At 39.7% G+C, this 13,640-nt stretch overlaps 1 protein-coding gene across 1 annotated transcript; it reads right to left on the reverse strand.

Moving 5' to 3' along the window:
- Positions 1–2,491: 2,491 nt before the first annotated feature.
- Positions 2,492–5,331, reverse strand: LOC135116382 (uncharacterized). Its single transcript, XM_064033812.1, has 2 exons — positions 4,939–5,331; positions 2,492–3,642 (listed from the first exon to the last, which is right to left on the reverse strand). Exons 1-2 carry the CDS (start codon positions 5,305–5,307, stop codon positions 3,091–3,093), a joined length of 921 nt encoding a protein of 306 aa, XP_063889882.1. The 5' UTR covers positions 5,308–5,331; the 3' UTR covers positions 2,492–3,090.
- Between the last annotated feature and the right edge of the window lie 8,309 nt (positions 5,332–13,640).

Genomic DNA, 13,640 nt, shown 5'->3' on the forward strand with positions numbered 1-13,640 from the left:
AGAAGATCACCAGTAGAGCGGCTCTTACGGAACCCATACTAACTATTTGATGGAAGGCTGTGAAGTGGTAGATGTTTAAGAATCTTCCTGTTGAGGATAGATGCAAAAACTTTAGATAGGCAGGAAATTAAGGCAATAGGACTACAGTTTGAAAGATTAGAACGGTCACCCTTTTTTTAAGAACAGGCTGAATGTTGGCGAACTTCCAGAAAGAAGGAAAGGTAGATGTTGACAGACAGAGTTGAAAGAGTTTGACTAGACAAGGTGCAAACATGAAGGCGCTATTTCCGAGAACAACAGGAGGGACCCCATCAGGTCCATAAGCGTTCTGAGGGTTTAGGCCAGCGAGGGCATGGAAAACATCACTGCGAAGAATTTTAATAGGTAGCATGAAATAGTCAGAGGGTGGAGGAGAAGGAGAAGAAAATTGGAAATTGGAAAATTGGAAATGTTTTTGGTTAGATGTCAGAAGTCAGGAGGGGAGTTAGATCTTGAAAGATCTTGACACTTTCTATTAATGAAGCAGTTTTTGGCTAGTTCGAGGACAGACTTGGTATGGTTCCGGGCAGAAAAGTAAAGTGCATGAAATTCTGGTGATGGAAGGCTTAAGTACCTTTTGAGGGCCACCTCTCTATCATGTATAGCACGAGAACAGGCTGTGCTAAGCCAAGGTTTGGAAGGTTTAGGCCGAGAAAAAGAGTAAGGAAATGTACGCCTTCATGCCAGACATTATCACCTCTGTTATGCGCTCGGCACACAGAGACGGGTCTCTGACACGGAACCAGCAGTCATTCCAAGGAAAATTAGCAAAATGCGTCCTCAGGCGCCCCCAACTAGCAGAGGGAAAACGCCAAAGGTACCTCCGCTTAGGAGGATCCTGAGGAGAGACTGGAGCGATAGGACAAGATACAGATATGAGACTGATCTGGGGGGCCCAAGGGAGAAGAGAGGGGTAACAACATAAGCAGATGGGTTAGAGGTTAGGAAAAGGTCAAGAATGTTGGGCGTATCTCCAAGACGTCAGAAATACGAGTAGGGTGTTGCAGCAATTGCTCTAGATCGTGGAGGATAGAAAAGTTGAAGGCTATTTCACCAGGGTGGTCAGTGAAGGGAAAGGAAAGTCAAAGCTAGAGGTGAACATTGAAGTCTCCAAGAATGGAGATCACCGCAAAAGGGAAGAGAGTCAGAATGTGCTCCACTTTGGAAGTTAAATAGTCAAAGAATTTCTTATAGTCAGAGGAGTTAGGTGAGAGGTATACAGCACATATAAATGTAGTTTGAGAACGACTCTGTAGTCGTAGCCAGATGGTGGAAAATTCGGAAGATTCAAGAGCGTGGGCACGAGAGCAGGTTAAGTCATTGCGCATATAAACGCAACATCCAACTTTGTAATAGAAATGAGGATAGAGAAAGTAGGAGGAAACAGAAAAGAGGCTACTGTCAGTTGCGTCGGACACTCGTGCTTCAGTTAGGAAAAGAAGATGAGGTTTAGTAGAGGAGAGATGGTGTTCTACAGATTGAAGATTAAATCTAAGACCGCGGATGTTGCGGAAGTTAATGAAGGAAAAGTTCAGTGGGCGGTGTCAAGAAACTTAGGGTCAATACCAGAAGAGGAGTCCGACTTGGAGACATTTGTGGTCCCCTCCTCAGATGGGAACTCCGAGGCTGGTGTAGGAGTCGTCATGATAATTTTGAATTTTCAGTGAAGGGTGTATGTGTAATTAGGTGCTTGTAGTTTTGTGTGAAGGAAGAGAGTTGTCTTCAGAGGGCAGGCTGTGACTGCCCCCTTGTATTGTGAGACAAAGGGAAACGTTCAGTGAGGTCACAGCGGGGTTTAATGATAATTTTACATCACCCCCTGATCCAGTGCTTTAGACATCACTAGGAGTAATTATGGTTTCGGCAGGTGCTTACTGGTGCCTTCAACATGCCTTATCAATGTACTGCAAACATGGTTACATTTTTATTTAAATCCTTTCCTTTGAATATCTGTCTGATATTAATTATCGTTTCGGCAGGTGCTTACTGGTGCCTTCAACACGCCTTAGGCCGGCCACACACGTGCAGTTAAAACTGTCAGTTTGGACTGTTCAGTTATAACTGACAGTTTTAACTGTCAACTGACAAGTCCACAGACGTACAGTTGAATCGTTCAGTTTAACCATGGATTCCGAGGAGGACGATCTAGCAGCGCTCGGGGTATTACTAGTAATGGCACAAGAAAATAGGAAAAAAAACACTAAGAAGCGCAAACAGTGGTGCAAGAAGTGGTTGCTGAGGCGAAATAAATCTTCTGATGTTCAATTACTGGGAGAAATAAGTGATGAAGCAAAAGATTTTCAAAATTACCTACGAATGAGTGAAAATGTGTACCAAAAATTGCTTTCCCTGGTATCTCCTTTCATTAAAAAGAAAGATACAATAATGTGCAGTGCAATATCGCCTCATGAAAGACCTTAAGGTTTCTAGCGACAGGACGATCATATGAGTGCCTTAAGTTCTCCACTAGAATATCTCCTCAAGCTCTTGGAAAAATCATCCCTGAAACGTGCGACGCATTGTTCCAGGTTTTGCGGATGTATATGCAGGTATGTATTTTATAAATTTATTTACCATTTTAGAAAAACAAATAGTGACATTGCACAAATACTTAAATTTCCTGTGATTTGCCAATTCATGTTCAAGTACTTTTCGTTGTACAATAACGAAATTAATGGAACAAAATTTAAAAACAGTTATATTAATGTTTCTATGTAATTTAATTACATCAATGTAATCACACAAGTAAAAATATTTAGGCATTAGATTGGTCCATGAAAATAAGAACATCCCATTCTTATAAGTGTGCAAAAACAAAATTAATGGAATGAAATGGAAAAAAAATTCTATTAATCTTCTATGTAACTCAATTACATCAATGTAATCACACAAGTAAAATATTTAGGTACTACATTGGTCCATGGAAATAAGAACATCACATTCCTTTAAGTGAATACAGATATTGCAAAAGTAATATGGCTTCCTTTCATAACTTTATTGCATTTATAAGTATTTTATATGCTATTTGAAATTATGTCATGAGTCGACACATCACATATTAGGATTATATTGAGAGAAGAAGGTTGCCACCGAATCCTCCGAATGCGCGATAGAATAACCAGGTGCTCCATGTTGAAGATTCGTCAAAGCGCTTCGCTCAAATGTTGGAGATGGAGATGGTGCAGTACACGCGTTATTATATGGACTTGGAGTAGATGATGGATAACTGCCTGATGGTGAATGAACTTGACCAATTTCTGCATCAAATAGTATGTCATTTATTTTCTTTTCAGTAATTAATGCCAAATGTTTGTTCATCCCTCGCAACCTACAGGCTACTGTTTTTCCAAACAATTCATAACGATCAGGTACTTCTTTGTTTGGTTTCTTGAAATGGTCTCGCATCGTTGTTAGAACTTCTGCCGTCAGATCATAATTTTGCATCTTCCTCTTACTGGCACCAGGGCGTGAACCGGTAGCATACTTTCCTTGTACTTCTGACATGTCTGTCACTTGCTCCACAGTACCATTTTTTGATTCATTATTGTCTCTCCCTTCATTCAAACCTTCCTCTTCCGCCAAATGAGAATGCTCATGAGAATCCTGAAATAAATGATATTGGTACAGTTGAAATGGTGAAATTTATGTAAATGTTTGTTGTTAAGATGGTAGGGAAACAAAGTTAGTAGAAACAATACCTTTCATACCATCAATAAAGTTTATATTAACCAACTCTCAATCTCTTATTTGTTTCAGTTTCCCAACTCGGAGGAGAAATGGAAAGCCATAGCTACCAAATTCGAGGAAAGATGGCAGTTCCCGCATTGCATAGGCGCCATGGACGGCAAGCACATTGATATTGTTCCACCTTCCGATTCTGGATCATACTATTATAATTATAAGGCCAAGCACAGCATGATACTTTTGGCAATAGTCGATGCAGAATATAGGTTTCTGCTCGTAGACTTCGGTACAAATGGACGAATATCAGATGGCGGCGTACTGCAGAATACAACTTTCTATGAAAAGCTAAAAAATGACAGTCTACACATTCCACCGCCTGATGATGTATGTGACAATTTCACAGATGTTCCCTACGCTTTCGTGGCAGATGATGCCTTCCCTCTCAGAGTAGACATTTTGAAACCATTCAGACAAGGACAGTTGGATTCACCGGAAAAGGAAGTGTTTAATTATTGGATCAGCCGAGCAAGGCATATTGTAGAAAATGTATTTGGTCTACTTGCAGCACGCTTCCGAATATTTCAAAGTTCAATCAATCTGGACCCCCAGAATATCGAAAAGGTAGTAATGGCTGCTTGTGCTTTGCATAATTTCTTGATTGAAGAGCAATCAAGTACATATGCTCCTTCTAATTTGCTGTACGAAGAAAACAGAATTGATGGATCTGTCATATCCGTAGGTTGTGATAGTTCCGACTCCAAAATGGTCCCTCTAAATCGTCGACGGGCAAATATCAGTAATGATGCCAAAGAAATTAGGGATAAGTTCATGCACTACTTCATGAATGATGGTAAATTATCATGGCAAAATAAACATATTTTAAGGAATACTCAGTCATAACTTATTTCATTTATCTTGCTAACTGGTCAAGGAATTATATTAAAAGTTGAAGCCGTTAGGCATCTATCTGCTATATTCACAACTTTATGTTTTGACATGTTTAATCCTTAGTAGAGTACAACCTAATTCACATGGTACATAATTTCTGTTTATATGAAGTATTTAGATTCAGAAATACTCATGAACAATATACATTGTATTGTTCTTCACTTGATATAGAACTCTAGGAAATTAAAAACAATGTCACAATAAGTCACTAGAATAAATATAATAGTAATACTACTCGAACCGTTAACGCAATTACATTTATCTTACCTGATTAGTTTCAATGTCCAAGTTCGATGTTGATTTTCTTGGAACTTCTTGATCATGAAGAAAATCCATGAGACCATAATACCAAAGATTTGTTCTATAAATACTGTCGGTAGATGATCCTGACTTCTTTGAATCTTGTACTTTTTTTCTCTCTTTTCTGAAGGCGGATCTGAGACTATTGATTTTTGCAACCACTGATTTCTTTGTAGCACCAGGCTCAATTTCTTGCAATTTAACACATAATTTGGCATATGCTGCATCTTTCTTAGTTCGATCGTGATAATCTTCAGATTTAATCTTCCACAGACAAGGTTCATCTTTATAAATTTCTATAAAGTCTGCAATGGTTTGATTCTCCTTTCTAGACATAATTACTGTTTTGGATCACTGAAAGAAAAGAAACACTATAAGATCTGAAAGTCAAACAAATAAGACAGATTGGACAGAAAGCAACATGTGAGGGAAACACTTTACTTTTGGTAACGTTTCGTACAGAGTACTTCTGAGAAAGTACTCTGTACGAAACGTTACCAAAAGTAAAGTGTTTCCCTCACATAGTGTTTCCGTCCAATCTGAAAGTCAACTGAGGACTGCGCAGTTAAGCCCCACACACGCTCAGTTCTCAGTCAAACAGCCACAGTTGACAGTTAAAACTTTTAACTTTTCTATTTCCTTCAGTCGAACTGCGCAGTTCTGTTGAACTGAGACTGATGGTCCAACACACGTCAGTTAAAACTGTCAGTTATAACTGAACAGTCCAAACTGACAGTTTTAACTGCACGTGTGTGGCCGGCCTTATCCATGTACTGCAAACATGGTTACATTTTTATCTAAATTCTTTCCTTTGAATAACTGTCTAATATTCGCCAGAATCTGCGTATGCCAATCAGGCACATAATAAATAATCAATTTCTCTCTTCCTCAATACTGTACACAAACATTGTTAGATTTCAATATTTCGGGTTTTATGGAAATATCCCTAGCCTACTAATTTTAAGGTAGTGATTATTTATTTCTCAGCAAAAAATGTTTCTTTTTTTTTATCATGATCTCATTGAGAGGATTAGCAATTAAATTAATGAACTGAATTAATATAAACATAGCCTAACGGAAGCAAGCCTAGCTCTCTGATGGAAATGGTAATGTTAGCTCAATATTATCTAGCATTTCTCACAGGTGACAAATTCCATACACCCTATTTGTATGTGAGGGTTGTTACAGTTTTTAACCAAGGAGGCATAGTAGATGAAATAAGGGTGACAGGTAGTGAAGTTCTCGTCAGCTGGTAAAGTGAATTTACGCCGCCATCCAAATTCTTCTAAGATTTTATCATATTACTATGATAGCCTACAAAATGTTGGTGTATTGTTAAATAATTTTGATAAATAATTTAGGAAATAAAACATGTTGGAGGATAAGATCTTGTGATATTTGCAGGAAATAAATGCATTGATAAGCTCCATTGGGGAGGCCTAGAAGTTACCAAACCAGCGTTCCCAAAGGTTCCAGTTCCTGGTAATGATCAAAACAAGCAACGCCGCGAAAAACGTCTGTGAAATCGGATTTGTTGTTGGTGGCAGACATCACCACTAATTGGGAGCGATCACAGCAGGAAGCGACTGTAAAATAGACCCTAAGACCACTAACACACCAAGCACCGAGACAGGAATGCCAAAACCCTTCAGTTTATATTCAGTGCCTACTTGCTGCTAGGACACTGAAGCGGTACTTATAAAAGGTCATAAGAAGTACCCATAATTCTACTCAGCTCTGAAAAATTCATAACTTTGTCATAAGGGCTAAGAGTTTTAAATAACCTTTGTCATAGCTATGAGCTATTTAATTATGGCTGACTTTGCTAACTACTACAAATAGCACAGGCATGTATATAAAATATTCATCAATTGACGGAGAAAGGGATTATTAGAAAGGTATGAATATATATTACATATTTCTTTCATGGCCGGCATGTAATAAATAATGAAAATTAGTACCTAAAACAAGATCTGCCGCCAGAGGGCAGCCTCAAACGTAAACAATAACAAGTAGTCACCACTCGAACGCCACGTTTGTATCACCGCAACAACACCAAAAAGATGGAGAACGCCGGCCCTGTTGCAGCCATCCCAAAGAGGACAAGGAAACCTAATTGGTCTCAAGATGAGTCTTGCCACTTATTGACGCTTTATCAAGAGCATCGCCGGAGAGAGCACTTTGTTTGTCAATGTTGATCTCAAAAGTAGTGGTCGCACCAAGTCTGTAACAAAAACAATACCAACATGGTTTAATCTATATCTTTTAGTGAGTTCAGCTCACTCAGTTCATTGAGAACGTCTCTCCTCTCACTTGTTGCTCGGCCACTTTGGCTGATGGGCGATTATTATGTCTTATTACACCTCCGACCTAGTCATACCAGAACAGCGAATTTATGAAAATTTCATAGCCCTTATGACAGATTTAGACCGTTTATGAAATATGAAAAATATCCGCCATTTTGAAGTCTTATCTGCCTCGCTTCTCTCAGGTGGTATCACCACCACCAGTCGTTCTCGGCTGTCAAGCGAACATTTTAACAACTACATGTGTGTGTGTGTGTGTGTGTGTGTGTGTGTGTGTGTGTGTGTTCCCGTGTCTGTCTTTTTTGTCTCACTATTACTCTATCTGTATGTGCGTGCTGTTGGTCTGTCTGTCTATCTGTCCACCGTCTGTCTTTGTCTATACATCTCTCTCTCTCTCTCTCTCTCTCTCTCTCTCTCTCTCTCTCTCTCTCTCTCTCTCTCTCTCTTTAGGCATACCCACACATTAGTAGTCACATTCTGAGCCAAACAGTTCTTCAATCACTCCATATAGTTTTTCTGTGTATTCGTAATGTAAATGTCTACTTATTTCAATGTATTCATCTATTCATTCCTGTCAGTGTCTAGACTGCGGATGGATGTGGACTGAGAGAGAGAGAGAGAGAGAGAGAGAGAGAGAGAGAGAGAGAGAGAGAGAGAGAGAGAGAGAGAGAGAGAGAGAGAGAGAGAGAGAGAGCAAATATTTGTTTTCTTTAAAGTGTTCATGCCAAGAGAAACAAAAAAAAAAAAATGGATTTCACTTCCTAAGGTAGTGTCACTTCCTAAGGTAGAAAAATCTAAAATTATGAGGAAAAAAGAGTTATGAAACCTCCCTCTTGGGAGAGTTCAAGTTATAGGTAGGAAGATATGCAGAAGCAGGCAAGGAGTTATTGATTTTACCTCTAAATTGAAAGATATGCTTAGAATACTGGTTAACCCTTACATTAGAGAGGTAGACGGAATAGGAGTGAGAGGCAGTAAAAAGTTTTGTTTAGTGGGGCCGCGGGAGGAGGGAAGGTATGTAGTTTGTAAGACTGGAAGAAGTTACCGTGAAAGTAACGATAGAAAATAGCAAAAGATGCAACATTGTAGTGAAGAGAAAGAAGCTGAAGACGGTCAGTTATAGGGAAGGAACTGATAGAAAAAAAAAAAACTTTTGATTCCACCCTGTTCACAGTATGAGTGGAACCCCCTCCCCCGATACATGTGAGTACGCTCGGATGTATAAACCCCAGTAGAAAGTTAACAGTTGGAGGGATGAGACAAACTGGCGGAGACGACTCAGAAAACCCACCTTCATCGAAGCGGTTTAGGTAGAGAAGAAACGTGGTTTCCAGTTTAGATTACACTATGTTACAAAATTTCACTTTTGTCTTATCCTTGGCCCCAAACCATAATTTTCCAGTTCTTTTTTTTCCATCTAAACAAAGTACAAAAAAATATTTGGATCCTAAAACTTTGCTTTTGTGGTAAGAACAATTAATTTACATTTTTGCCTTATTTAATTATACTATAGGGTACTATTAGTTTTCATGTCAGGTAAGGACCTTTGGAAAATCTCAATTGCTTATCTAATTGTTTTTGAAATGTTAGTAATAAATTAAAACAATGAAAGAAAAAATACAGTGTTATAAAGATTTTTAATCCTAATAAGATAATTCTTGAACTGATCAGATCTAGCAAGAAATCTAGCAAGAACATTTTATTCAATGTAAACATTTCCAGAATATTCTATAACTTTCTAGAATACTGTGAAACATATGTAGAATCCACAAGAATTTTTCTAGAATGATCCAGAATATTCTAAAGTAGATTCAAGAACATTCTAGAAAGACTGAGAACATTCTGGAACAAACTCTAGAAAGACTAAGAATATACTAGAGCACTGCTTGACAATATAAAAGTAGGAGCTTGCAGACCATCAGTCAGTTCTGCTTTGGCTGCCTGAGAAGACGCATCCCAAGAGGTTAAATGGCATCAAGAGGCTGTAATCATTTTCCAGATGCATTTTGCTATATATGTGGTTAATTCATGAAGACAAGAACAAAGAAGTTATCTGTGACAGCATCTGGAAAAATGGTGAAATTTAGCTATTTTGAGGCAAAACATAATTCTAAAAGCCACAAAAGCAAAGTTTGACGAATATTGTTCTCCAATAAAAAGAGTTGAAAAATAACACTTGCTTGTCAAAGACAAAAATCGTGTTACATTGTGAGGACAGACCGAGGGTGTCAGTATAAAAGAGGTGTCAATGAAAAAGTGGAGATAGTTATCTAGAAGATTGTACTGAGTTGTTAGGCGGAGGAAGTGCGTTGTGAGACATTGAACAACACAGAGTTTCCTCTGTACTCAAAAGAAATCTTAGAAAGATCAGACGTTCTGTGGTTTCCCTACGTAAGTTGTTTACTTGGACGTCTAGGAGAGAAGTAGGCACTGAATATAAACTGAATGGTTTTGGCATTCCTGTCTCGGTGCTTGGTGTGTTAGTGGTCTTAGGGTCTATTTTACAGTCGCTTCCTGCTGTGATCGCTCCCAATTAGTGGTGATGTCTGCCACCAACAACAAATCCGATTTCACAGACGTTTTTCGCGGCGTTGCTTGTTTTGATAATTACCAGGGACTGGAACCTTTGGGAACGCTGGTTTGGTAACTTCTAGGCCTCCCCAATGGAGCTTATCAATGCATTTTTTTCCTGCAAATATCACAAGATCTTATTCTCCAACATGTTTTATTTCCTAAATTATTTATCAAAATTATTTAACAATACAGCAACATTTTGTAGGCTATTATAGTAATATGATAAAATCTAAGAAGAATTTGGATGGCGGCGTAAATTCACTTTACCAGCTGATGAGAACTTCACTACCTGTCACCCTTATTTCATCTACTATGCCTCCTTGGTTAAAAACTGTAACAACCCTCACATACAAATAGGGTGTATGGAATTTGTCACCTGAGAGAAATGCTAGATAATATTGAGCTAACATTACCATTTCCATCAGAGAGCTAGGCTTGCTTCCGTTAGGCTATGTTTATATTAATTCAGTTCATTAATTTAGTTGCTAATCCTCTCAATGAGATCATGATAAAAAAAAAAAAAACATTTTTTGCTGAGAAATAAATAATCACTACCTTAAAATTAGTAGGCTAGGGATATTTCCATAAAACCCGAAATATTGAAATCTAACAATGTATGTGTACAGCATTGAGGAAGAGAGAAAATGATTATTTATTATGTGCCTGATTGGCATACGCAGATTCTGGCGAATATTAGACAGTTATTCAAAGGAAAGAATTTAGATAAAAATGTAACCATTTTTGCAGTACATGGATAAGGCGTGTTGAAGGCACCAGTAAGCACCTGCCGAAACGATAATTAATATCAGACAGATATTCAAAGGAAAGGATTTAAATAAAAATGTAACCATGTTTGCAGTACATTGATAAGGCATGTTGAAGGCACCAGTAAGCACCTGCCGAAACCATAATTACTCCTAGTGATGTCTAAAGCACTGGATCAGGGGGTGATGCAAAATTATCATTAAACCCCGCTGTGACCTCACTGAACGTTTCCCTTTGTCTCACAATACAAGGGGGCAGTCACAGCCTGCCCTCTGAAGACAACTCTCTTCCTTCACACAAAACTACAAGCACCTAATTACACATACACCCTTCACTGAAAATTCAAAATTATCATGACGACTCCTACACCAGCCTCGGAGTTCCCATCTGAGGAGGGGACCACAAATGTCTCCAGGTCGGACTCCTCTTCTGGTATTGACCCTAAGTGTCTTGACACCGCCCACTCAACTTTTCCTTCATTAACTTCCGCAACATCCGCGGTCTTAGATTTAATCTTCAATCTGTAGAACATCATCTCTCCTCTACTAAACCTCATCTTCTTTTCCTAACTGAAGCACGAGTGTCCGACACAACTGACAGTAGCCCCTTTTGTGTTTCCTCCTACTTTCTCTATCCTCATTTCTATTACAAAGTTGGATGTTGCGTTTATATGCGCAATGACTTAACCTGCTCTCGTGCCCACGCTCTTGAATCTTCCGAATTTTCCACCATCTGGCTACGACTACAGAGTCGCTCTCAAACTACATTTATCTGTGCTGTATACCTCTCACCTAACTCCTCTGACTCGTTCTGACTCTCTTCCCTTTTGCGGTGATCTCCATTCTTGGAGACTTCAATGTTCACCTCTAGCTTTGACTTTCCTTTCCCTTCACTGACCACCCTGGTGAAATAGCCTTCAACTTTTCTATCCTCCACGATCTAGAGCAATTGCTGCAACACCCTACTCATATTTCTGACGTCTTGGAGATACGCCCAACATTCTTGACCTTTTCCTAACCTCTAACCCATCTGCTTATGCTGTTACCCCTCTCTTCTCCCTTGGGCTCCCCAGATCAGTCTCATATCTGTATCTTGTCCTATCGCTCCAGTCTCTCCTCAGGATCCCCCTAAGCGGAGGTACCTTTGGCGTTTTCCCTCTGCTAGTTGGATAGTTGTCCGGAAGGCTGTGTCGAGTTGACAGATGGAAGAATAGAGTTTCTGAGGCACTAGGCAATACCAAGTTTGCTCTTCCCCAATCAGAAATTTTAGAGAGATCAGAAGTCAAGCGTTCTGTGGCTTCCCTGTGTGAACAGTTTGTTTCCTGAAGGGTTGGACGTCTGTGAAGAGACGTAGAAAAGTGCAGGGTGATATCATCAGCGTACGAATGGATAGGATTGTTTGGTTTAGAAGATCATTGATGAATAATAGGAAGAGAGTGGGTGACAGGACAGAACCCTGAGAAACACCACTGTTAATAGATTTAGAAAAACGGTGACCGTCTACTAGAGCAGCAATAGAACGGTCAGAAAGGAAACTTGAGATGAAGTTACAGAGAGAAGGATAGAAGCCGTAGGAGGGTAGTTTGGAAATCAAAGCTTTGTGCTAGACTCTCTCAAAAGCTTTTAATATGTCTAAGGCAACAGCAAAAGTTCCTCCTCAAATCTCTAAAAGAGGATGACCAAGACTCAGTAAGGAAAGCCAGAAGATCACCAGTAGAGCGGCCCTTACGGAACCCATACTAACTATTTGATGGAAGGCTGTGAAGTGGTAGATGTTTAAGAATCTTCCTGTTGAGGATAGATGCAAAAACTTTAGATAGGCAGGAAATTAAGGCAATAGGACTACAGTTTGAAAGATTAGAACGGTCAACGTTTTTTTAAGAACAGGCTGAATGTTGGCGAACTTCCAGAAAGAAGGAAAGGTAGATGTTGACAGACAGAGTTGAAAGAGTTTGACTAGACAAGGTGCAAACATGAAGGCGCTATTTCCGAGAACAACAGGAGGGACCCCATCAGGTCCATAAGCGTTCTGAGGGTTTAGGCCAGCGAGGGCATGGAAAACATCACTGCGAAGAATTTTAATAGGTAGCATGAAGTAGTCAGAGGGTGGAGGAGAGGGAGAAGAAAACTGGAAATTGGAAAATTGGAAATGTTTTTGGTTAGATGTCAGAAGTCAGGAGGGGAGTTAGATCTTGAAAGATCTTGACACTTTCTATTAATGAAGCAGTTTTTGGCTAGTTCGAGGACAGACTTGGTATGGTTCCGGGCAGAAAAGTAAAGTGCATGAAATTCTGGTGATGGAAGGCTTAAGTACCTTTTGAGGGCCACCTCTCTATCATGTATAGCACGAGAACAGGCTGCGCTAAGCCAAAGTGTGGAAGGTTTAGGCCGAGAAAAAGAGTAAGGGAATGTACGCCTTCATGCCAGACATTATCACCTCTGTTATGCGCTCGGCACACAGAGACGGGTCTCTGACACGGAACCAGCAGTCATTCCAAGGAAAATTAGCAAAATGCGTCCTCAGGCGCCCCCAACTAGCAGAGGGAAAACGCCAAAGGTACCTCTGCTTAGGGGGATCCTGAGGAGAGACTGGAGCGATAGGACAAGATACAGATATGAGACTGATCTGGGGAGCCCAAGGGAGAAGAGAGGGGTAACAGCATAGGCAGATGGGCTAGACGTTAGGAAAAGGTCAAGAATGTTGGGCGTATCTCCAAGACGTCAGAAATACGAGTAGGGTGTTCCAGCAATTGCTCTAGATGGTGGAGGATAGAAAAGTTGAACGCTATTTCACGAGGGTGGTCAGTGAAGGGAAAGGAAAGTCAAAGCTAGAGGTGAACATTGAAGTCTCCAAGAATGGAGATCACCGCAAAAGGGAAGAGAGTCAGAATGTGCTCCACTTTGGAAGTTAAGTAGTCAAAGAATTTCTTATAGTTAGAGGAGTTAGGTGAGAGGTATACAGCACAAAAAAATAAATGTAGTTTGAGAACGACTCTGTAGTCGTAGCCAGATGGTGGAAAATTCG

The sequence above is a fragment of the Scylla paramamosain genome, chromosome 3 (genome assembly GCF_035594125.1).
Source record: "Scylla paramamosain isolate STU-SP2022 chromosome 3, ASM3559412v1, whole genome shotgun sequence".
Lineage (NCBI taxonomy): Eukaryota > Metazoa > Arthropoda > Malacostraca > Decapoda > Portunidae > Scylla > Scylla paramamosain.